The 26,245-nt window shown below is 44.9% G+C and overlaps 1 protein-coding gene and 1 long non-coding RNA gene across 4 annotated transcripts in view; both read right to left on the minus strand.

Annotated features, from left to right (window-relative positions):
* Positions 1 to 808: 808 nt before the first annotated feature.
* MEX3B (mex-3 RNA binding family member B) lies at positions 809 to 5,249 on the minus strand. The gene is made up of 2 exons (XM_083851301.1): positions 4,321 to 5,249; positions 809 to 3,474 (listed from the first exon to the last, which is right to left on the minus strand). Exons 1-2 carry the CDS (start codon positions 4,577 to 4,579, stop codon positions 2,024 to 2,026), a joined length of 1,710 nt encoding a protein of 569 aa, XP_083707427.1. The 5' UTR covers positions 4,580 to 5,249; the 3' UTR covers positions 809 to 2,023.
* Positions 5,250 to 5,797: 548 nt separating this feature from the next.
* The window catches only part of LOC310904614, a 35,523-nt gene continuing 15,075 nt past the window's right edge, over positions 5,798 to 26,245 (minus strand). Inside the window, exons 2-3 of one of the 3 annotated variants that reach the window (XR_014588480.1) lie at positions 25,834 to 25,921; positions 5,800 to 23,285 (exon numbers count right to left, since the gene is read on the minus strand). This is a non-coding gene — a long non-coding RNA (uncharacterized lncRNA). Of the gene's footprint in view, positions 25,922 to 26,245 lie in introns of all 3 variants that reach the window. The other 2 variants (XR_014588479.1, XR_014588481.1) reach the window with 2 other exon arrangements.

Consider the following 26,245-nt stretch of genomic DNA (forward strand, 5'->3'; position numbering starts at 1 on the left):
CTACAATCAGCAACAAAAATACTGCAGTGTTTGCCTGGTGGGTTTGACGACTCATTAGTCAGAAAGCTTCTGTACTTCCTTCTCCCCAATACCAGTGTGGGCATCATCAAAAGCAAACAAACTTTACACAGCAATACATTTTTTATTCAAATAAGCTTGTCAACACCAATTATCTGAACCACAACTGCCAAATACCAAGAAGCAATTTCAAGAACTCAGGGAAGACACAAAAGCCCTTGTTCTGCTCTAGGAAACACTCAGTCTGGGATGCGAGTCTGAAACCCTGTGGAAGGACGGAGCAAGGACCGGCAGGGTTCAGCCCTCTACCAGCGCATTACAACAAAGGACCCTCCCCTCTTCTCTGCTTTCAGATCACAAATCTAAGAAAGCTGCAGGCTTTTTTTTTCTTACATATACTCTATTTGCCAAAAGTACCAATGCATATGAAGCAGACTATTTTTCACGAATAAAAATTCTTAAGGAAGAGTAATTTTACATATGGAATTACCCCCAGAGGTATGCCACATATATAAAAAAATATAATATTTAAATTCCCTAAAACCATATTTTATGGTATTATCACTGGAAGAATTATCCTGGGAGCCTTCACGAGCTGAAGGGTTCCAGCAACATGAACATGACACAGTTCAAACTCTGAACATGCCTGAGTGTTACAAGCGGGGAACAAAAATTCCAAAAGAAACTCTCAGCACATCAAATCAAATCAAATCACCACACGGCATTTTTTTTTCTGTAATATTTTATTTTATTTATATAGAAATACTTAAAAAAACATGAAGTAGCACCATTACTTAAGTTTTACTTTTATTATGTAGAACTTTAAATGTCAGAAAAATAAAACTCTTGATACAATTTCAAATCTTGTCTCAGCAAATATAATATTAGTATTTGACCATGAGGTTAAAGGCCCTTTATCATAAAATAAAATATACTTTGTTTTTAAACTTTGCTCAGTAAAGTACATTTAAGCTCAAGTAACGTCACCTACATATACATAAACAAGTGGTAAACAAATGTATTAAAATAGAAATACTAAAACTATAGTGGTGCAACAGAATTTTTGTAATTTCCACTGAATTCTATTTATACAAATGTTAGAAAGCTTCAACAGTTCCTTTTGACATATGTTTATACATTTCCATTTTTGTAATAATATAGAATAAAATATGCTTTATATCACTGAATAGAAAATATGCTGGGTGAAGCAGATTTAAAAGATTTTTTTCTGAACCTATAAAATCTCCATCCCAACAGAATACTGTTCAAAGCATTACACATTTTATGGTTTGTAATTCCGTTCACAATTGTGTGATATTAAAATAATACAGTGTTCTTTGCCATAAGGCCATACTAAAATAAAAAAGATTTAACCCAGCTACAAAAAGTTCACTGAACTTAAATTAAAATACTTGTAAACATCTTTGCAATATGAAATATAATTTTTCAAGTCAAAAAAGAATAAAATACTTCAATCTGTATTAATGCAATTTATCTTTAAAACCTTTAAACGTTTTAATATATATAAGAGATATGTTACAGTTTGTTTTTTTTTTCTTTTTCTTTTTTTTTTTTTTTTAACGTTGATAAAGCTGCAGTATCATGGTTTTCACAGGAACTTCTTGCCCTTTCAAGAACATTCAGAAAAGTATCCACCCATAGATTTAATTATTTCGTAATAAGCATCCTAGGAACTACCAGCACATTTTACTAACAGTCCACACACCATTGTCATCATCATAAGCATCTCCTACTTTCAATTTTTTTTGTTTTTGTTTCTGTTTTTTCTTAATTTTTTTTAAAAAAGGGGGGGGGGTTGGAAGCTTCGTATTAAAGTACAGTGTAAAAACTAGCCTAGCACTAGAATGGAGTCGCCCGTTATTATTTATAGCATGCACGCGCGGTCGCCACCAGCACCCCCACCACCAGCACCCCAACCACCAGCACCCCCACACCACCAGCACCCCACCACCAGCATCCCCAGCACCCCTCGGCCCAGTCACGCTCAGGAGAAGATGCGGATGGCCTGGGTGACGGCGCTGTGACACACGGGGCACTGCGGCTCCGTCTTCTCGCAGATGCGGTTGGCGCACTCCATGCAGAAGAGGTTGTGGCCGCAGGGCACCAGCGCCGCGATCACCTCGCTCTCGAAACACACCGAGCAGTCGCGGCTGCCCTTCCGCCGCACGCCAGACGACGAGCACGACGAGCTGGACGACGAGCTGGATGATGACGAGGAGGAGGCCGACGAGTCGGAGGGCAGCCCCGGCAGGTGGGAGCCCAGCCCGTTGGCGTACAACGGGTACGAGGCGGCCAGCAGCCGCCCACCCGGGTCGCTGCGCACCCTCCGTGCCAGTGGGTGCTCGGGCCCGGCCACCGCAGCCGCCGCCACCGGGCCATGCAGGGGCGGGGAGAGCCGTGCCGGGGGCGGAGCAGCGCCGCCGCCCCGCCTCGGGCCGCTCACCAGCAGCGCCAGGTTGGCATTGGCGGGCGTCGCGCCCGGGAAGGCGGTGGCGGCTGCGGGCGAGGGCGCCGGTGAGGGCGGTGCGGCTGCAGGGCCACGCTCGAACTGCGGCCAGATGAGGGTGGCCCCCGGCGGTGGGGCGGGGGCCAGGTCGAAGCCGGGCGGCGAGTCGAAGGGCAGCTCAGAGCAGCAGTCTGGGGAGGAGAGCACGTCCCCGCCGCCCCCGCCGTACACGTAGCCGTTGGCGCTGCCGCCGCTGCTGTTGTTGTTGTTGTTGCCATTGTGGGTGAAGCTCAGCGCGGGGCTCGGGGGGCTGTAGTCGGCCAAGCGGGCGCCGCTGCCCCCCGCCGTGCCGCCGCCGAAGTAGGAGTCGGTGGAGGCGCTGCCCAGCGAGCTGGAGCTGTCGTTGCGGTAGTTGCAGAAGGGCTTGCGGCCCGGCGTGGGCGTGATGCTGGGCGGAGTGGGCTTGCTCCAGAGGCTGCCCGTGCCATTCAGCTCGAAGCCCACGTCCGTGCCGTTGGCGTGGAAGTCGTTCTCATCCGTCAGCTCAATGATACCGCCGGTGCGCATGGCGATGTGCGCCTCAATCTCCTCCCTGGCCCGGTCCACGTTCTCGGGCATGCCCGTCACCTCAAAGACTGGCTCCTTGTCCCGGCTGGGGGTCACAATGTAGGTGTGCGTCTGCTGCTGGATGCGCTTGATTGTGGCCCCCTTGGGCCCCACGACCAAGCCCACCACGCGATAAGGCACCCGCACCTGGATGGTGGTTTGGCCGGGCAAGTTCGGGGGGCCAGGAACGGTGCCGTTCAGGGCCGTGTTCTTGTTCCGTGAGGCTCGGATCATGGAGAAGTGCTCGGCCGCCGAGATGATCTCCCTGCGGGCCATGGCCACATCTTCCTTTCTGCCCGTCACAACAAAGAGCGGCTCCTCCCCGCGAACCGGGGTCTTGATGTAGGTGTTGGTCTTTGCCCGCAGAGCTTTGATTTTACAACCTGGGAACAAGATGCGGGAGATGGCAGGCAAAGGGGAGGGGAAGGAAGGGGGGGAGAGAACCGGTTACAACCCATTAGCTGGGTGCAGCTGGGGAGGGGGGGGGAGAAAATACACACCCACCCGAAACACGTTGCCCCCTACCCCAGGTGATGGCTGGCAGCTCGTCCAGGCGTCCCGGTCAGGGCGCTGAGGGATGCCAGCCCCAGCCCTGGCACACGCCCAAAGGCATTGCAAGTGGCCGGCACCGCATCTGCCATGCAACTGCCCCAAAACTACCAACGTGCAGCTCAGAGGAACGGCAACAACGGAGGAAAAGCAGCGTGCAGCAAAACTGCACGGCTGGAAAAATGAAATAAAATAAAAATAAAATGTGAGCTGCCCCAACAAATCACCGCACGCGCCAGTCCGCATTCCTGCTGAGCACTTTCCTCTCAGAAAAAAAAAATATGAAATAAGATCGGTTCTGAGGAAGGTGAGGAGCAGCGGCTGCACTGAATGAGCCACATTCCCCTATGCGGATGCTTTATCCCAATCCCATTGTTCCACTTCCCCACTCCATTCCTCGTCCTTAAAAACACCCCACGATTTCCAACTTCGGGGGGAAGGAAAAAAAAAAAAAAAAAAAAAAAAAGAGCACCGAGGCTCGCGATTTCCCCCCTTTTCCTCTTGCAAATCTAACTTTTGCATCCAGAGGAACGGCGAGATTTTTTTTTTTAAAAAAAATCATTCTCCTGCTTTGTCCGCGCGCCGGCCGCTCCCGGCGCCTCCGGGCAGCGCTGCCCGGCAGCCCCGCGGCCGCGCTCCCTTTGTCTGGGGGAGCCGGCGCCGCGCCCCGCGGTACCCACCTTGTCTGCCCACGATCTCGGCGACGTGCTCCGAGCTGGGCACCGGCACGCACTCGGTCATGTTCACGCTCTTTTTCCGAGGCTCGCTGTCGTAGATGGAGCCCGTCTCGTCGTTGTCCAGCCCCAGCAGGGAGAGCTGATCCAGGGCGATCTGCAGGGCTCTTTGGTCATCCAGCGTCTCTCCCCCGCCGCCGCCGCCGCCGCCGCCGCCGCCGCCGCTCCCGTTCCTCTCCATGTCTGCAAAGAGCGAGCTGGGCATGGTCCCTGCGTGCGCTGCACCCTCCTCCTGCGCCCGGCTCAGTAGTAAGAGATCAGACACAAAGGAAAACCCGAGGCAGATGGCCAGCAGCAGAGAAGGAAGGGAGGTGGGCGACTGCTGGAGACCGGGGAGCTGTTGCCTTTCGCTTGTATATTTTGTATCTTTCCTTTTTTTTTTGTTGTTGTTGTTTTGTTGTTTTTTTTTTTGTTGGTGGTGGTGGTAGCGGTGGCGGCGGTGGGGTTTTTTGTTTTGTTTTGTTTTTCCTCCTCTCAGTGCAATCCGGTTTATAAGATGGTTTCAGGACCCCCCCCCCCACACACGACCTCCCCCCTCGAGGCTTTTTCTTTTTTTTTTTTCCTTTTTTTTTTTTTTTCTTTTCCCCCCCCTCGGCCGGGGGTGGGGGGGGTGGGGTGGGGGTGGGCAGCGGAGAGCGAGAGGAGCTCCGATGGCTTCCCCCCCTCGAGTTCCTCGCCGGCCACAATGCCAAGCGATGGCAGCGTTTCTTTAAGGAGCCCCTCCCAGGCTCCACTCCACTCACTCAGCGTTTTTTCCTCCTCTCCCCTCCTCTGTCTGAGGCACCGCTGCAGCCAGACGGCTCCGGAGAGGCGGGCGGAGGCAGGCGGGGAGGGAGGAGGGAGGCCGGAGGGAGGCTGGGGGGCAGCCGGGGAGGGGAGGGGAGGGGAGGGGGGAGGCGGGGAGGGGAGGGCCGGGGCGCGCCGCCACCGCCGCGCGCTCCCATTGGCCGGCCCCGCCCCCGGCCCCGCCCCCGGCCCCGCCCCCCGGCCGCGCGCCGCTCTTTGTTGCCGCGCGCCGAACAATGCCGGGCCGCCGCGCCCCCCCTCCCCCTCCCCGCCCCTCCCCGAGCGTGCGCGCCCCCGGGCCCCGCGCTGGGCCCGGCCGGGGTTTTTCGTTTTTTTTTTTTTTTTTCCCCCCCCCCCATTATTATTTTTAATTTTTTCAAAAAATATATTTTCTATTTTTAATTTTTTTTTGTAATTTTTTTTAAATTTTTTTCCGCCCGAGGAGGGGTGTGCCGGGGGCTCCGCGCTTCGCGTTCCCGTCCCGGAGCGGGCAGCGGGCTGCCCCGTGCCCCAGGGCGGCGGCCGCCAGCCCCCGGCCGGCAGAGCGGCCCCGGGGCACCGGCACCACCGTCGCCGTCCCCGCCCGCCCCCGCCGCCGGGCGCCTGCGCGCCCCTCCCCCGCGCCATGCGCACTGCGCCGCCCTCAGCGCGGCCCGAGGCCTCGCCCCCCCGGCCCGCCCCCCCTCAGCCCGCGTGAGGGGCTCCCCGCCTGCTGCCCCCTTCATTTCGGCCCCTGCACACCCCCATCGTCGCGTTCTGTGCCCCCACACCCAATAAATGGCCTTTTCTGCAAGTGTCCCGTCCCCACATCCACCCTGCCACCCGCTGAGAGAGCCCTCGCTGTTGTCACCGAAGTGTCACCACCACAGTGTATTTCTCCCTCTTTCCCCCACATATCCGTGAGCACCCCTACTTAGAATTCTGTCATTCTGTGACAGAATCCTAGAATCACTAAGGGCGGAAAAGGCTTCCAAGATCATCTGGCCCCCTTTACATAGACCGTGCCAACTTGTCATGTGCAGAAGGCTTCAGAGAAGGCAGCCACCCCCTAATTGCCTGACAGTCTCACGTTCGGCGGGGACAGCCCTTTACAAGCACACAGGGATGTGTTTAGCCAGCTGCCTGTACAAACGAGTGTAACGAGTTACAGGTAATTGTTTACACGCCGTGTTTATGGCAAATGACTGCCACTTCCTCAGGATGTTTGCATGTTTTATAACAAAGCTCCTGTGGCTTGTTTGCTAGCACGGGCATACACACCAGCGATGTGCTTTCCTACGTGCTGAGGCTGTCCCCTCAACTGTGGAAATTCTGTAGTTTCATATTTAAAAGATGGCATAATTTACAAATTTACACTTTAGTTCCAGCAGTGACAGTTTCTAGGGGGAAAAATGAGAGATTATTTATAAATGGTCAAGGATCCTGAAGGCCTTTTACTGTTTTGAGCCTTTAAAAAAAAAAAAGGCAGATGGACACAACCTTTGACAGCAATAATGTTCTTTATTAAATACATTTCAAAAAGAAGTCTGCTTCTCTGGAGTCCTTTTAATTCAGGGAATCCAAAATCTGCAAGAAAATAACTGTTCACATTTCCCAGATAGGGGCAGGACAAGACAGAAATGAGGGGACCGTACCTGTGAGGCAGACACATCATTATAGAGGATTACTGTTGTTGACATACAGCAGTGACTGGCAGAATTACTAAAATACAAAGAGAGTGGTTGGGTGTGATACAAAGATAGTGGTTGGGTGTGCTTGGATTTTACCTGTTCGTTGTGTGGTTTTTTTTTTTTTTGCTTTGTTTTTTTCTCCCCCACTTCCCATCATATCTAAAACTATCAGAGTTTCTGCCCAAGATCACTATGCTGAACATCCATGTACTGACTACAAGTAAAAGGAAAACAAGTTATCTTCAGGCTCATGTTCCTCTACAGGGAAAATTTTATTCTCAAAGCAAGATCTGTACTGATCTAGCTTTATTTTTTGATGTTAAGCTGGAAGCTCTAATTAAAAATGTTTAAAATTAATTTCAGCCCTTTCTATAGAATAAGATTCCCAGGAGGGGAGAAGATGATCCATTTCTGGGAGACTAAGTGTGCACTGGTGTTTTAAGTCTCCTATGAATCCGGTGGAATAGTCCAGCATCTTGAGGGCTGTTGCTTTTTTTTTCTTTTAAATATTTTTGAAAACTTTTAAGAGCAAACTACAGGAGATAACAACCACCATTGAAAAGTTATACCGACATACCTTAAAACACGTACACACCAACTGCACACACCACTGGGAATACAGAATCCATGCAATAGCATGCTCATGTGGCAACAAGTAATGCATGTGAGATTCATATGCATGTACTTATTCCACAGAAGTATTTCTTCAGAATAATTTGATCAGATGTAAATTAAAGGGTTATCTATCTGTAACTCCTTTCATCCCATACAACCTTGAAAATTATGCAGAATTATAGTAAGCTCCATCTCTGGGGAAGAGACCAACCATCTACCAATTTACAGCAGCTTAACAAAAGCAGGAAGGGAGGATATATTACAGGCAAATACAGGACTTATTGCAGGAGGACTGTAATTCTCAGTCCTTTTAGTTTCTCTCTCTTATCATTTCCCATTTGTGGCAGAGGTAATAAAACTTCCTTCCTCCAACCTTTATTTAATTAAAGTGTAAGGTCTTTGGGGCAGTGAGCTTACTGTGTGTGTACATACAGCTCTGAGCATGAAGAGGTCACAAATTAATCCGAGGCCTTTAAATGCTACTCTGCATACAAAGCATTAACAATAATAAGAATAGGATATCATTTTCATTTAGAATAGATGGGACCTCTGTTTTCAATGTAGCATCACAAAGAATAAATCACACATCTCATGGAATGACTAAATTAAGGGGCAAGGAAAAAGGTATTTCATACCAGACTCATGATTCCACTCTATCCCATGTGCCTGCACTCAAGGACACTACTGCCTACTGTGACAGCATTTACTGTAAAGTTCTTTTTTGCCATAATCTTACAAAATAATGTCCCAAATCCCACAGGACAGATTATCAATCAGATTATGAGTACATATATTTTAAGATAGTGCATATGATTACTGTCATAACATACCCAAATTAACCTCTTGCACGTGCAGTAAGCAGCAATTAGCAATCTGCAGACAAATGACAAGTTCCTTCATAATATATCACAACACAAAAGCCAGATTTCCTATTGAATCCCATATTAACCTACATTCAGTGGCCGTGAAATCTCAGAGCGCCGTGTCGGAATTTATCATCTTTCAGTGATGTTAGCTCCGCCTCTTGATGGTTCGAGACAAGATGTTTACAAACAATTCATCCAGAATCTGAAGGCAGCTGAAAATGTTTGTTATTTTCATGCCACTCATTCCAAGCATTTTGGGTGATTTTTGATGAAGGGTGGGGAGAGCTCTCTCAAAACAGCATAGGTGTGTTAATAGACTACAAGAAATAAAATGGAGATAGATTAGTGAGAGGCTTTGTGATGCCTCTCTGAGATGGAAGCAGGCTCAGGGGTAACGAAGATGCAGAAGTGCCTTTTTCCCTTGTGATATGGACTGTCATGTCAAGAAATACAAACAGGGAGGTGATGCTGATGCTTCCCCATGTGTACTTCCATACCTGTAATTCTACACCTCTCCCTGTTACAAAAATCATTTGCAAAATATGTTTTTGAACACAAAGATCTTCTGGGACACCTTGTGAAAAGCAATTTTGCCCCAATCCAGAATGAATCTCAGACCTTTAACAGTCACAATCAGGCTCCAAAAAATATTGATACTGTAATATAAACTTATGTCAGCTGCTAATGACTTTACTAAAATGCTTGTTTCTAGTACATTAAAATGAAAAAGATTTTTGCAGTAGTCATCATAGGCTTTATTTTCTTCATACACGTTTGCTGTTAGTTTGACATCAGTGATTAGAGCGTGCATGTTTGTAGGGGATGAACTGCCTTATAAGAATGCAGTTTTGTTTGACATGACTGATAGAAGGCAATTCAAAATGCATAAAGATGCCTTTATAATAAATCAGAAGTAACCAGCCGGATCACTTGTTCACTTTAAAACCCTCCACCTGGAGTCTAAGTGGCGTCTTTCATTCAGTGCTCCATTCTGCCTCTCACTTAAGAACAAAGGTTATCGCACTGTATATCTGAGCTAAATGGCGTTCAACAGTCGAGCCGACCAGAGTTCAAATCTGAAAACTCGTTCTGCCTTTCCTTTGCTCTCCCGTCGCATATTCAGAGGCCAGCCTTCCCGGCTGCTCCGCATGCAGGCCTCCCAGCGGAGCTCTCCTGCGCACGCGGCTGCGGGATTGGAGCTCTTTGTTACCAGGGCCCTTGGGCCAGTGTTCAGCCTGCGACGCAGCACTGGCGTCTCAAGTCTATAAAGCACCTATCTCGGTTGTGGGCACTGTCTATTAAACAGCAGCTAGATTTAATAATAATAATAAAAAAAAAGATTTTATGTTTAGACTAAGCTGGATAAGCCACAGATTTGTGAGACAGGTCACAACTGAGTTTTATTCATCAGTTTTAGTCTCTGAAATAGTACATTATAATTACATTTTAATTTACTTTAATCTCTGAAATAGTTAATTATAATTATGGTCATAAAACATGTATAACCTTTGCTTCCTCTACCTCTCCAATCTTAGGGCTGTTATAAGAAAGATAAAACAATTGTCCTTTAATGCTAATTGTTCATGAACTCCTTTGTAAGAGACTATTTATATAAAATGCCTAGGCAAACTCTAGGCACAAATGCAATATTCATAATAAACGAATGAATATTATATCCCTGACCATAATTCCAGTGCTCTCCAATAAAAGAGTATCTAATTCTTGTCACAGAATTGCCTTGTAGGTTGAAGTTCAGCATATAAATACACATGGGAAAAGATTAGATTTTAATTGATAAGTATTAATCATCATTCATTTCTGTCTCTGCAGGAAGCACAATGTTAAAACATCTAGTTAATATACTGTATAATGGATAACCTTGAGGCAGAAGCTCTTGCATCTGTCTCTATCCAAGAAAAATGTCAACATCAGCCTTTGTTGCAGCAAGATACCCTGACATCTGAATGGAGTTGCTTCTGCTGGAAAATTGACTGTCTCCAGTGCAATCCTTCCTAACCCGCGTTTGGTGCCTAAACTTGAGATGAGCCCAAAATAATTTTTTTTTTATCTGCATACACCTGTACTTAGAAATGTTTGAAATATTGTCCAAGTCAGAATGCTGTGTTTGTGGCGCTTCGCTGCTCTAAACAAACAGATTTCTCATTTGATGGTCTCACTGCAGCCACAAAGCATTAGCACTCACAAGAGCATCATTGAAGATACTCAGGCTGTTCATTGAGAACAAAGCCATTAATGATTAATACTATGGTAGGAGAGAATGTAGCAGTATTTCTTGGCAGCTGAAATGTGGCAATGCCTCTCCTACATGGAAAAGACTCACAAATACCTCTAGCTCTTTTGCATCAGATGGTTCTTATTTGCTCTGTGGGAAGAAGAATCAAACAAATTCCCCAGATTAAAGGAAAGTGAAGGGGATTTGCACATCTAAAACCAGACATATACAATACATCTCTCTCTGACTGACCCAGCAGATGCAGAGATGTGTTTATGTATCACAGACTTTACTGTCCCAGCAGATGCTGCAAAGTTGTCCCTGACACAGACGCTCACTGTCCCCACCGATCTGTATTTTGGGAGGGAATTTTCGTACCACAGACACTACTGTCCCTACAGAACCACATCTGCTGGCAGAGTTATTGTTTCACATATTCTTCTGCCTCCAGCAGCTGTGAGAGACTGCCAGGACGACAGGCATTTCTGTCACAGCAAATCTCCATCTACAGGGCATTTTAAACTGCAGCTTACGCTACTGCTCTTACTGAGCTCTTAGTATGGACCATGTTGATGGGGGGGAACAACATAAGCAAATGCAAATAAATGTCTGCTGGACATCTAGATCATCATTAACTCTGCCTAAATATAGCACTCACAAGTGCTGTGTTTGGGAATGTGTCAGAAGGAGAAAAAGAATTACTCGTGTCCCTCTCCCACCCCGCCTTTAACAAGTATTCATTCTGAGAAACCCTCAAAGGAAAAAGTGTCTGGTGCCATTCTCATATAATAGATCCAACAAAGCCCAAGTCATTCATGACCACCAAGTCAACAACCTTAACGCCCAGCTGCAGGGTCTAAGAGTGCATGCCAGGTCATTTTCAGCTCTTTTGAACAGATGCAGCCAGTTTTGCTGGGGATAGGCTGCAGGACAAATTTCAGTTTTTCCTGTGTTCTGGCATCAGAAGATTTGATACACAGCTCAGGAGGCACAAGAGCAGAAATAAAGAGGACGGGGTTGTTTTTAATCCCTCTAATTTGGCCCCCCATCTTTTGAAACTCACAGATTTGGGGCTCAGCAGGAGTGGTGAACGGGGAGTTCTGCTCGCGTGAAGCTGCACTGGCACTGCAGCTCTGGCAGGGGTGTCAAAGGGATTGCTGTCTGCTCGCCTTTAGCAGATCTCCTGAGAACTGCTGCCACATCTACAAAACAAAGAGAGAGCTCCAGCCAGTGAAGCTATGGCCCACAGGCCGCAGCGCTGGTTCTTGGCCTGCCCGGGGCTCTCTTCACTCAGGCAGTGCTCAGGGAAAGGGGAGGCAGCTGGAGCTGCTCCCTAAGGGCTGCCGTGCACCCCACTCCCCACCTTCGGGGCACCCAGGCCCCACCTTTGGGGTGGAAAAGCTTGGGACTGGGCTACGACATGGCTATGGCTAAGACTTCCCCTCAGGAGTGAACTCGGCCTAAGGCCCATACCAGAGCATGTACTTACATACAGTTAATATGCGTGGTATGTGAGCCTGGACTTGAGAGCAGCCTTGGACCTTTGTTTGCCTGACTGAGTAGAGGTATCCTTTATGATTTGGTAGGGGAGAGAGAGAAAACCTCCCCTGGTAATTCTGCAGTAATGTAAACCCTACATGAAGAAACATCATCTAACTTTGGAATTCCCCTGTGGGTAGTCTGGGCATTTATCTTTATCTGAAGCATCAAGAGCTGTCCATTGGCAAAGGCAGGACACACAAATTCCCAGAGTAATAATCTGATACAGCACAGCAAAACCTACATCCTTGGAGCAGATTGTGGGAAAGCATCAAGATTTTGGTTACGCTGCCAAAGCAAACAAGATGTTTCAAGCCCCATCATCTGCTCTCCAGTTCACACCCTTCCAGTGCTATCTTTCTCAGATGCCATGCCACACTGGTTAGTGGCAATGGTGTTGTCATGTGTGATTCATTCCATTTTACTGGAAATTAGAAAACCACATGCTGCACTGAAGAACTGCTTATTTATGTAGTCATATCATCCCAGAGAGCACTCATCCTGCCATTATTTGTACACAAATTCTCTCATCTAGAATTTTGGAAATACTGCTCTCTACCAGAGTTCATTCAGAGGGCAGATTAATCAATAACACATTGCTCTTTCCAGTGCCCATTGAGTCCTTAATAGTTTCCAGTGCCACCCTGAAAAGCAAATGGCATTTTAGAAGAGATTATCTTTGTCATTACAGGATGTGTGGGAAGCAAAACCGAACAGATAGCAGTAGGACTGGAGTTGTGCTAGCAGGAGTCTGTCATGTATTTATTTGAGCTCTGGGCAGGTGAATTTCACCCACAAGGAAAAAAAATAGACTACTTTTGTCTGATTTTTTATGGAGTGTCTTTATAAAGCCTTGACAAGTATTTCCTGAACAGATCACAATGCTACATTTACCACAGTGATTAATGCTCAGTATGAGTGATGAACTGGCATATACAGGACAACAAAGCAAATGCTAAGAGTTGTCAACAGTGCATTCTTTCTTTGGAATAAGAATTACTAGATAAAAACATCCATAGATTCAAATAATATTTCCTGGTGACAACAGCTCGAGCTGCCTAAACTCTGCTTTGAGTTCCAAAGCACAGGTCTGGCATCGTGCGTGTTTCAAGGAACTTCATTTCCTAGATGAGTTTTTCTAGCCTTCATAAAGTTAGTTAAAGTTAGTGTTACTAAAGCAGCCACACTAGGATCAAAAGTTAGGTTTGACTGTGTGTTGACAGGCAAAGTCTGACCTCTACAAATTCCTAAACTAAGAGATTGCATTACTGTCTACAGATACAGATAAATCCAGTCTTATCTTTAGATGAAGAAACTATTAAGAAGATTCAGGCACCACACATTTATGAAGAAAGAAAAAGAAATGTGAAACATTCTTTTTTTAAAGGTTAGCATAGCTTAAGCATTCCTGAAAATATTTATTGTCATAACAGACTAGACCTACTGAAATGTTCTAGTCTAGGTTTTGGTCTTTGACATCCTCAGGAATCCTGTTGACTTCAGCTGGATCACATGGCTGTTGTGGAAAGCAGAATTTAGCAAGGCAGAGGAAAAGACACAAAAAAGCAGTTCAAGACCATTTGGAAAAAGTAAGAAGTTTGCTTCCAATGTTACTGAGTATCTTTTAGGACCCAAATTAGAGTTCTGTTATATTTTAAAGCATTGCTTTCAAGCTTGCTGGAAGTGTCAGACAATTTGAATAGATCTCCATTTTAATTTCCAATCTAGCGATATGGAACAGCTGCCATAACTTTGTGCAACGTGGCAAATTCAACATCCTCATTCCTCAAATGACAATCACTGAGAAGGGACTCTGAAAAAGGCGTATTATGCTTCCACTTTTACTGCCTTTTAGTAACTCTCAGTCAAAATTATACTTTGGATAACGAACCCAAACCCTCAGTTGTACTTTTAACTTGCACTGTCTCCAACAGGAAGCGAAGGTGTTTGGTGAAAGCTGATGAGATTGATCTCAAGAGGGTGAACAGAATCCAGAAGAGCACTTTGGGGTTCTGATGAAAAGCATTAGTGTTACCCCCACTCTGAGATTATGTAGACAAGGACAAAGACAGTTCAGCCATATTTAAGGAGAATTATAGGGAGCAAAGGGAGTGTGCATGAAATGAAGCACATTTATGAGCGCAACCCCATTTTATATCTAGTTTGAGAAGGAATTTTTTTTTTTTTTTAGAGTTCTGTAATGATGATGAGTTGGTCCTGTTACAGGAATAACGTCCTATCTAGCTCACACTTTGTATTCATTCACAGATTATATATTGTGTGCACTTAGATAAAGCTACCTCCCACTCTTCTCCTCAATTCTGAATAGACAGCTCAGAGGAGTGTTGAGACCTAGCACCACCCAGCACGATGTTACCAGTGCACTAAGAACACCACCCAGCAGAGGTACGGTTGCTCCAGGATGGACTATTTGTTTCTATACAAACAAAGCACAAAAGCCTCCAGCATCACTGATTTCATTTGCTTAGTTAATATCTCTGTTCTCATTTCTATAACCCTTCTCTCCTACTGAGTTCATGGTTTCTTTCCTTCCACGTGCTACCACCAGCTTCCATCCCTGAGGTTCTTCCCTTCGGTAGTCTACATTTCTCAAGAAACTCAGTCTCCTAGCATGAAACCCACTCTCGCTAATCTATTTTCTGTTATCAGTATACTGACAGGCACGTTTATATATTGGTGAGGACACACATCAGTGTAGCACCGATATCTCTTACTGGAGTTTAACAGTTACCATTTGAAACACAGAAAGCTGAACAGAAATACTAAGGTCAGTGTTCTCTGAATGGACTCTGGCTTTGGATGTCTAACTTGATACCATTTCCAGTCAATAAGAGTAATTTCTTAGCAAAATCAGATTCCATCCACAGCACAGTCAATTTAGGTCCCAAGGGAAGAGGTTAAGAACAATAGATAGATAGTACAGGAAGGCAAACAGGGAAGGTTAACCATGCCTCACCTCTGTCCCAGAGCGGTTAGATGGGGCTGCATGGGGCGACGCAGGCCACAAGCTCACAGGATCACCCCCAACACCTATTTATATCACATTGCATTTTATTTCTTTAATGAGAGACGCAAGTATTGCTTTCTGACAGAAAGCACAGCCCTTCTGCGTGACGCTTATTCTGCTTTTGGGTAGGCCCCAGTACTCCTCCCTTACTTTCACTGCCATTCCTGCCATTGTAGCTTGTGGGCCCCGATGCCACAAGCCCATTAACTTCACCTGGCAGCGGGTGGTTCTCCCTCAGCCTGAGCACATGCCAACAAGAACCTAATCTGCTCGAGAAATTATAAATTGCACAGCTATTCACACCGAAAGCCCTGCAGAAGCAGCCCTCCCCCACTTCCTTCTCTGCAAGCTCGCTCCAACAGCAGGCAGACATAAGTGAAAGGAGAAACAATGAGAAAGGAAACTTGGGAGGGACAGGTTACAAGCAGAAGGAAGAAGCAAAAGGTCTGACTCTGCAGACCATATTCATGACGAAAAACATTTGCACAAATAGCCTGATAGCATTCAGTGGGAGTGCCGGGCTGAGTAAAAGTGCTGCAAGTGCAAGCAACAATTACAGAGGCAGGAAATAAGTAGGAAAAGAAAGAAAAAGGAAGCCCCACATGAATCAGACACCTGCACAGAGGAGAGCGGTCTCACACACCCCAGGAAAAACAAATGAACCAAAACGCTAACCGCGTTTGAGTTACTGCAGAAGTATTTATAGAGCCTTTCCCGACCTCTGCCTCGCTTCCTGGCAGGCAACACCACAGAAAGAGTCCTTACCACTGGCATCCCCTTCTTCCGCCAAACAAAAACCCAGTCCCTTCCCAAAAACACAGCGAAGGCAGCAAGAGGCCAGCTGGCTGAGGAGTGCTTTGGTCGTTACCTGAGGAAGGATGAACGCCCAGCCTGGAACATGCTCGTAGGAGCCTCAGTAACTGCTCTCGCAGGAGGACGGGCATCTCTTCCTGTGTGATGAGCTGGGGAAACACCATTAATTTGGTACAGATTACTGTCAGCAAGGAGCCACCAAACCCCCCTGGTCTCTCCCAGCTGCTTGCTTTTTTGCTGTCTTTGCAAAGCACGATGAAGCACTGCAAAGAAGTGGATGCCCAGTAAAACTGTGCTGCTCCTTTTCCAGCGAGCTCTTTCAGGAATTATCAGAACAGCTTCTGTGAAGAGAAATTCTAAACTCCTAAATCATTAAAATAATGTATTTATTTATCAAAAGCTCACCTCCTAAAATGAAACACTAGGGAGCAATGCAGTCATTCCAATGAATGCACATATTTGAATTCTCAGGGCTTATACTAATTGGCACTTTTCAAAATGTTTCCAGTCAGGTCTGTCCATAAACTTGAAAAAAAATCAAAATACACCTCTCTGAGATGCGCTGGTGTTTGTGAAACAGAGCTATTGAATCAGTGAGATCAGGGACTGAATTCAAAGCAACGATGTTTTAAGATCATACATTATAGATGACAGGATCTTTCTAAATCACCTGAAACATGAAACACTTGCAGTTCTAGCTTACAAAGTTATCTGAAAAACACACACCACCACCTACTGGCAATTATTCATATATGTTATTTACATACTGATAAACGGTAACAATATGTGCACATTTGGTTTGTATGAGCTTTGCTAGGACAAAGACCAGGCTTCATACCTACATTTATTAGACTTGCATTTGAAGACAAACGTACTTCTGTGCATGTAGTTCCACAACATGTGACCAGCTTTTATTTTCTTCCTTTCAATAGGAACTGAAGCAATAATAGCTGTTTATTTAAATATTTCTCATTTAATGGTGTTGCTTTTGCCAGTGAATCCCTTTAACACGAGGCTGGTTTTGTTGCTCAACAAGAGGAGGCTGGTAACATGGTACCACCAGGTTTCAGACCTTGCAATTTACACTCACCGTTCGGTAAACTGGGCATAAATTACAATGGTGGCGTGGGACGAGGCAGGAGAAATTGGTTAAGTGCTGGTCCTAGGTACGGCCTCTCTTCTGCATCAGCCACACAAAGCCTCTGAAATAGAGGGCCATGGTTGGACAGAGGAGCTAACACCAGGCAGCAGTCACACACAAACATCTTTTCCTTGAGTGTTTCACCTAGACAGACGCCTTGCCTTTTGCTGCAACTCTCACCTCCTTGCCCTAAGGTTCACTGTGATGCCATAGAAATATTTTGGAGCTAAAAGGGCTGTGATATATATGCCAGGAAGTAACGATAGTTAAAGGGCCACATGCAAATACCATGGACATCATCTCTGTCAAGCCTGGATGAAATGTTTTTCACCCTGCATGCTCTCTCTGGAGTCTTTTGCCTGCTGGCAAAAATCTGATTGCTGATGAAATGCTGTTGGGGATGAGTAGTAGTTTTGGACTACATAGGACTTACCACCAGTCAAAATACAAGTCTGATGCTGGGACTATGTTAACATGACCTGCAGCACAACTGTCTGAGTCCTCACCTGTGAAAAGAAATGCGTCAGGAAAGCTGAGGCTGACACTACTGAGTCACTCGGGGACCCGCGGTGCACCCAAACTCTGTCCCGGTGCTGCAGTACAGCTGTTGCCTTTTCTTCCACAACATCGCCTTCCAGAGATGACCTTGGTACATGGGTGATAACATCAGAAAGATTGGCTAGCCCTGACAGGTTATGGGAGGCTAAAGATTGGTATTGTTAAGAATCAGCCCTGCAGTTCTACAGGGAGCACCTGCCCAACATGGCACCGAGTTAAACTGAAGACATCGGCTATTCAACAATCAGACCAGCAGCAGAAGCTGATTGCCAGGCACTGCACCCCTGCAGAAAAACAACCTCTTCAGTGCTTTATAAATAAAACATTCTATTCAACAATGTCATTTTAAATAAATAAATAAACAAATTAAAAAAAAACAACTTTGATGTATTTATAATTAATCAAATTTATAGTTCCATTATATATTTTTTTACGTAGTAGATTTTCAAAATATATATTTTTTCCTGTTACTTATATATTAATTAAACATAAGGTTTCCTGCTGGCAAGTACCAGACTAGCTCAAGACAGATCTTCAGATATGCTATGCTAATGCCTGACACACAGGAGCAGACACTTTTCGCTCTCTTCAATATGTGCATTACAAGTAGTATTTTAATTGGGCTCCCAATTCAGAAGGCTGGAATGAGCTTGTGAGTCATTTTTACAAGTTGACTCACATGCCGCAAAAATGAAGAATTTGATGCAGGGAAAAAAAAAAAAAAGGTAGAGGGTGGATTTCTGCACATCACTGTCGCTGGGGAAAAGGGTGGATTTGTCCCTAGTAGCCAGCTGCAGCAGCAGGGTGGGTTCACCAAGTCCATTACTTAGACGAGGCTTTTTCTATATTTTTTTTTTGGACTATAACTGTTAAAGAAAGGATGCTTTTGGAAGGCTTTTGTTTCATGAGAGCTGTGATTAAGAGATTATATAAAGTACAAAAATGTTGAGCTTCTTTCCCCTTCTGAAGATGGACCAATCCTACCATCCCAGGATGCCGCATTTCTCTGCATTTCAATCATGATTCCATTTCCAGACTAGTTAGCACACCAACAATAGGGAGAGGGATATTCCTCTCCCTTAGGTGCCAGCCCTGCAGACTCAAGCTCAAACCGAAGTCAGATTAAGCACTTTTCTCCCCACACATCACCAGTTGAGGAAACATCCCACAGCTCCCACTATACCCGTGTGAAAACCCCATTGTCTTTCTATTGTACTGTCTGCATTGTTCGTGCAACCTCAGAGCCTCAAACCATTTGCATGGGTGCAATGGATGGGAACTCAGTCAAAACAAAGCAAGTGGAATCAAATCTATCCTTCTCTTTTTGCTGTGTCAGCTTCAAACTGTGGTAAAAAAAAAACATTTACTTACTGAAGCAAGTAAGGGTGAATTGCAATACCCCAAAACTGCAGGTATGCTGAGTAAAAGGCTTTTCTGAGCCGTCACTTTTCCTGGAATGACCACATTTTAACATTTTTCTTTCCATATCCTAAGAATCCATACAATACACAAATGAAAGGCAGATTCACACAAGGCAGAAAATGCCAGGGTGTTTTTCATTGTCCTGAGGACAAACACCAGAGCCGTTCTGGGACATTCAGAACATCTTGTCACTGTATCTTATTCAAGGGAAAAACCATTTGTCAACAAAGTAATCACTGCACAGATTCAGAGACAACTGCAAATAAAAAGCTAATACAAACGTGCAGATGAGGTTCCAGTCAGCAGCTAGCCACGAGAAGAACAAATGCCATCCACAACACCCGGCATTTGGGCCCAGCCATTTTTCACTAAAGTCAAAAGCAGAGGGGGGATAATGCAAAGTGATCTTCAAACAAATTTTTAGATCAATCAATACAACTATGGAAAATTGGGCCTGAACCAAACCTGGATCCAAACCCTTCCTCTATAAGCCAACAACAGTGGCAGAATTGGATATGGACAGAACAACTGAGTATGCTGCCACAAAATTAGCAGCAGTAAAAGCCCCACTGCTTCATACTTAAACATTGAATAATAGCGGACAATTTGATGCTTAGCTCCTGGCTGAAAGCAGCCTTCCTTTTTGATTAGAAGCACACAACACCAAGGGAAATAATCCCATGACTAATGTTCATAGTGGCCAGGATTCATCACCAGTGAAAAGTGAAGCATCTGCCCCGTGTGTGGGCTCAACTCTCGTTTTTTTTTCTTGAACTCAATCTGTGGACTGAGAGACCTTGTCTAGCCTTCCTCTTGAAAAACGAAAGCCCTCTACTGGGTCACCACAAGTACACTTTCCTCAAGTACAAAGCCACAAAGGAGAACCCTCTGCAAAGGACTTCCCTCAGAGACGAGACTCTGCAGTTGCTTCATTTTCTAAACTTCATTTTCTAAACTTCATTTCAGGATGTGCATGCAAATGGCAAAAGGACTTTAATCATTTTGGTTCTGCACTGCATTTACTTCTCAGGTGGTGAAAAAACTGAACGCCACATAGGAAAAAGAGGGCATTTCAAAACATTGGCGTGTGCCATGTTAAGTACACAACAGAGTTAGACTCCAGCTTCATCAGCATGGAACATGGAAGAATTTCAGCTTAACACTAGCCGAAATCAACCTGAAGCAGTCAGAAATCATAATTGCTTCCTTAAAGACACCACTTGTATAAAATTAAATGCATTTCTCCAAAAGCTTCACTAACATAGCAACTGATTGGCCCTTGAGGATTCCTATAGATACTTGTCATTCAGCACGAAATCAGGTCAGCAGCTAAAATTAAACACCCACCTCTACCCTGCACCGCATGTGGAGTCATCGCTTTTAGTATCGCTCAGCCTCTGCCTCCCCAAATGGGTTCATTCTTACCACGAGCTTAAAGGATGTCTTATCAAGGAGCACTGATGGATGCAGTCATTCCTGTTCCGCGATGAAACTGTTGGGAATCAGACTGGCAGTCCCTTTGACTCCATCTGCATTGATTAGCTCTCAGGCAGCCTGCCAAGGCAGTGTGCTGCCTCTTACCCTAGCCACTGTTAATCTGCCTGAGCAAGGCCTGCAAGCCCTACATAAACTGCAATTTCTCTTCATTAACGTGATTCTGCCTGCATGAATCTGATAACATATGGGATATTATCATAAAACAGCCTATTTCACCAATTCATTTTCTCCTTTATGAAGATTATGAACGTACTGCGAGTGCATCGGGCAGGATAAAACAGAAAATTCTGCTGTACTGTTTATCTTTGATTTTGTTTCTAAAAGAAAGGCTATCTGCATTTTAAGTTCACATTTCCCAATAACCCTCTGTTAATATATTATAAAAACTGCTGACTCTCTCCCCCTGATTTCCTCCAGTTCATTGTGGGTCTGATCCACAATACAAGTCACTTGCCTAGATTGAGACCTTAATGATCAACAGAGCTAGCAGATGCCGCACGATGGAAAAAATGAGGTACGGTAACTGTTTAGTCAACCCTAATCACTGCCACAGTCTGACTAAGCATGATCATGAAACACGATCACAGTTTGATGACGGATTATGTAATTCCAAACATGTGCTTCATACCCCCTCGCTTCCTGCCTGCTTCGGATAATACAAGTCTGCTGGAGCGGGCAGCTCCTGCACGGCTGAATGAGCGCTTTGTCTGCAAACGTGGATGCAGGTAGACACCTACCTACATCTGAGATTTATTAATTAGCACATGTCCCTGTTGAATGAAGTCTGCATGCCCTCTGCTGGTACATGCATGCATTCCCAAGAATATCAACACTCCGAAACTGAATTAGTGAAATAACTTAAGGCTCTTCCCTTAATTTACACAACTGCTGCTGCGAGCTCCTTGGACAATGTGTGCATGCTTGCCCTGGCATTCTTCCATGTGCAATATAGAATAAAATGCAATTAACCACCCATTAGTTCTAAATCTCACAGCTGTTTTGTACCTATAACTGTTGTTTTCATGTCCCTGCTCTGAAGGCATTTTCTGCTGAAATGTACCATTGCACAGTGCAATATCTCTTTCAGAGATTTTGAATGCACTGATCCCGTTAAGGAGCTGGAGTAAGGGGATGTTGCACAGGACAGACACAGAAGCCTGCAACAACCATAGACTCTTGTTCTGCACTGCTCCCAAGGAAAAAAAAAAAAAAACCCTTCAGCTTTCCAAGATTAATCCATTATCAAAAGCTACACTAACTCCTGGCTAATCTGTATCAATTACTGAGCACAGACACATGCAGTAGAGGTCATTTTAATAAGCAGTTCACTCCTTAAATTACTTTTCCTGCCAAATAAAGTCAAGATTGCTAGGGATCATAACTAAGGGATCATCAGCTTAACCCATCTGACAGCCTTTTCTGCAGACCCTTCTAACTATTTACACTGTCAAACAACAGTGGCAACACCAGATCCTAGAAGAATACGGAACGGCTCTTTTTAATAAGGAAAAATAAAATGTAGTGCAAGCCACACGACAGGCAGGGTGACAGGCGCATCCGATGAAGATAAATATGCCCACAGCCCAACAGCTGCTGCCAGTGCCCAGCAAGAAGCTCATAGCTCCCCACAGCTGGATGGTTCTCAGGGGGGAAGGGGAAATGCCCAAGTACCACTCACATATGGCAGAAGAATAGAAGAAAAAACACCTTGTCGTGCCCTAGACTGTGACAAATCCCACCAAACCCCTTCAGAAAAAGAGTATTTTCACCCCTCACTAATGACATTTAAAACAGTAACTGCAACAAAAAGGAAACAGCTGAGTGTAGGGCCGGCTCTGTGCCTTGGGAAGCATGTTGGTGTACACTGATCTGTTCCTGGCAGGCACACACCATCACTGGCACAGGTGAGAGCGCATCAAAAGGGTTAACCACTGCACATCAAAGGAAGGCGCAGGCATCGGTGTAATTGAAAATTGGCTGGCCCAGGGCATAGTAAAAGCTGTATGAATTTTAAATGCTACTCATCTACAAGACTCAGTTCAGAGCGCTGATGTACTGACCTGTGCCAGCAAGGTTTGCTTGCAAGAGGAAGTTATTGCTTAGATGCATATCAAGGACCCCTCGCTATTCTTTCCGTTGCTTTCAAACTGAGCAAAAGCTGTTGCATCAGCAGGCGAGTACAAACCGGAGTCTAACCGCTGCAGAAGACAGAAATGTCAAGCAGCCTTTCAAGAACAGAAATCAGTTACATTCAGTCCTGCCTGGATGAAAGCATAGGACAAAATGACCTAGAGTGGTGTCTTGTCTAAATTTGTACGATTCTACTTCAATATTAAACTTCATTCTCACTGTGGCCTTATCCTGACTAGAAGAGGTCACATCCAAGTACGTTAGCAAACAGCATTAGACACAATGTTATGCCCAATTACAGCTATTTAGCTCTGTTGAAGTATTGTGATCTACCCTGGAGAAGGGAGGGGAGCCAAGAGAAAGGTGTAGCCAGGTATTTTTCAGAAGTGCTAAAAAGCATGAGTTTCAAAGCAGAACCTGGCTGAAAGGGAGGTTTGGGGGATTCACTTACCCTCAGGCGCTAATGTATTTGGCAAGATGGCCAATTGTACATAACACAGCAAGTGTCTGCACCGTGACAGCAACGAGGGGCACTCTACAGCGCTGTTCTGGGTAAACTGGATGTGTAGGTGAGCAGGGCAGGGGCCTGGCCAAACTGTGCAGAGACAGCTTCCTGTGACACAGACAGACACACACAGTTATTTTTCCAATTCCAGGTACAAGCTTACGCATATGGTGTAATGGAGACACTTCTCAGTAGCAAACATCTATCCCTTCATGCTCGAATTATTTTCATACAGCTACTCTTGCTGGCTAGTGATATCTCTGTTACAGGTGTGTGGCAACAACACAAATTGCTCAAACCACTCATCTATGTCTAAAACATTTGTTCTGGTTGCACATCCTCTCAATTTTACAAGTATTTGGTTTGACTTGGAGGAGATTAGAACATTTCCTTCTGTTCAGAAGATACAAAGGAAACACGAGCTAGAAGACTGTAAGAACAGAGCATATTTTAAGACAATGACGTGGCTCAGAAAAGTCAGCGGAGGAAAATCAGTTCATACGTATTGTCTTATATGTATATGTTTATATATACATATAAACGGTTGGCCTCCATCAGAAACAAGATGCTGGCCCAGGCAGACCTCTGGTCTGTCCCAGTACAGCTGTGCTGGTGGAACAGAAGGGATGAACGACCAGTTTCAGTCTGAAAGTTGCCTTGCCCACTGCGTGGTGGCAGCATAGCTGTCAGACCAGGTGTCTGAACCAACCAGGTCAGCTTATGAAGTCAAGCATGAACTTTCCCATCCGTGCAGGATAAAACAAGTGTTAGGTGGGTTTCATGATTTCCTCCTACCATACATGAAGATGGGTGCAAAGGAAGAGGAAGGGAAAGAAATAGCAGCTTTAAAAAGAGGAGGTTAAATAATAAGTATCAGAAACATTATTGCAACTTCCAGCCTGTGAGGACATTAGTAAAGATCTTCAAAGAATAAGACCTCGAGGTGCAGTGATACAGAAGATTGGAGGGGGCACAGTGGGAGTTTCCAGGCCATCTCAGCTCCTCATTACTAATGCTGCTTTGCAATGAGTGAATGGTAAGAACTCGGCTAATAGAAATAACCATGCTTCAATTTAAAAGCAGAAAGATATTTATCACTTTTCTGGATCCAGTTAACGTCTGGGCATTTCACTCTTAAGATTAATGTTTATAAGGTTGCCTGCCAGGTCTGTCTTCATTTCTCCTACATGTCCTGATCAAGAAACAAACAGTTATATAAGATTGGATTTTATTCTTTTAGTCAAAACAAGTATAGAAAAAAATCTTCATTTCCTGTGAACAGATCTGACTCTCCTAATGTCTTCTCAAGCCTTAATCCTAAACTTGCAATGACCTTACCACTTGGCACTTGTTACTGCATGTACCCTCTCTACTAACAACCGACAGCCACCACAACATTCACTGCAGAATCAAAGGAAGTAAAACTTTTCTCTTGTCGGTATTTTAAAGGAGGAAGTAGACTATTTCAAGGTTTTAAGAGCAATTCCTGTACTCAGACAGATCTTAAACTTTAACAGGACTGAGGGTAAGCATTAACAGTGACCCATTGATAAACGTAGAGAATGAAGTCCTGTTTCCATTCGAACAGCAGATAGCCTGCACAGTACAAGTTCTCCCGCTTCCACCTCGATCCTGCTCTGACGTCATGTCTAGGACTGAGAAAGTTGCTTAGTCTCCACGTCCATTCAATCATACTATTCTTGGAATTAGATTCGTGCCTTCAGGCCTCAACCAATTCAAGATTCAGTTGTATGAAGCATTCATAATGTGAGACAGTCCCTGCCCCAAAGAGCTTACCGTATTAATAGCACTTTCTGAAAGCAAAAAGTCAGGCTTTGCATTTCTGTATCAGACCATCCATGAGGGTGCTAATTATTGCCAGGATAACTACACTTTCATCATGTGAAAAATCTTGTCTGTTGGGACATCAAATCTCATATCCAGCAAAGCAGCCATCAGAGGATGGTGACTATTTTTAGGCTACTTCTGACCTTTCCGAGAGTAAGGACTGTTCAAAAAGATGATTAAACTACTAAGTAAATTATGCAGAGATCTGAATAGTCTGAAGAAAATGTAACTTCATTTAGTCTTGCATAATGCCTTTGGTAACACGGTTAGATTCTTCTGGCCCTCAACAGTCAAATTTTCCACTGTTAGGGATGGGATGTAAATTGGGCTGGTTATTGAGTAATAGAGAAGGCTTTCTTATTTGTGCAAACTTCTTAACCTTCAGGAGAACAAAGATTAATCAACAACATGGAAGAAGCTGTTGTCATAAGATCCAGTCATAAGATTTGTAGGGACTCCTGCAGAGGCTGCAATCTTTAAAACTGTTTGGAATGAAATCTGAGAGATGGGAGTCCATAGAGAAAATGTTTTCTAACTAAAGTCCAACATAGTTATTAATAATGGAATAAAGTAGGTTCTACCAGTATAGTAAAGAAACCTGCAAAGACCAGTTCCAGTGCATGAAACAGATATTGTGAGGTAGGAAGAAACACAGACAAGGCCACCTGCTTACAAGTTTGGTATTTAAAACACTCAGCTGGCTTTCAAAGAAAAAGCTCGTCATTCTCAAATCATTCCCAGTGTACCTTTAGACTGGCTTCTCATCCTTCAGGATGTTTTTGTGTTAGCATGGAAGTGTTACCTGTACCTTAAAGCAAAGCTCCCAAGTGACATATGGCTGCGCAGAACAGGCAAGCATCCACAGGTAGGTGCACAGTCTATGTGGTTCCAAGAAACTGGGGAAAAAATTTCAAAACTCTGAGTTTGTTGAGCTCACCCTACGCAATAGTAAAATTTCCTTTCTTTTAATGGGAGCGGATCTACACAGATGCTGTGTAAGGTCTTTAAAAGGATGCTAGGTAGTATTCAAAAAGGGGTGGGCTACAATGTTCATCACATGCTGTCTCAGCCTACAGCCAAACTGATCTGCTTGTGACAGTTGCATTTAAAGAAATCTTAGCAAACACTCCTAATTAAAGATGGACCAGCAATCATCTGAAATTCCTTAACTAGGACAGAAGCCTCCTCCAGGCTTGCCACATAAGGCAGCCTGACAGAGG

Source organism: Anser anser (assembly GCF_964211835.1).
Source record: "Anser anser genome assembly, chromosome: 10".
Taxonomy (NCBI): Eukaryota; Metazoa; Chordata; class Aves; order Anseriformes; family Anatidae; genus Anser; species Anser anser.

Coding starts and splice junctions, on each gene's coding strand:
- MEX3B (XM_083851301.1), bottom strand. CDS start 4,579: ATGCCCAGCTCGCTCTTTGCAGACATGGAGAGGAACGGGAGCGGCGGC. Junction 3,475..4,320: donor CGAGATCGTGGGCAGACAAG/GTGGGTACCGCG, acceptor TCTTGTTCCCAG/GTTGTAAAATCAAAGCTCTG.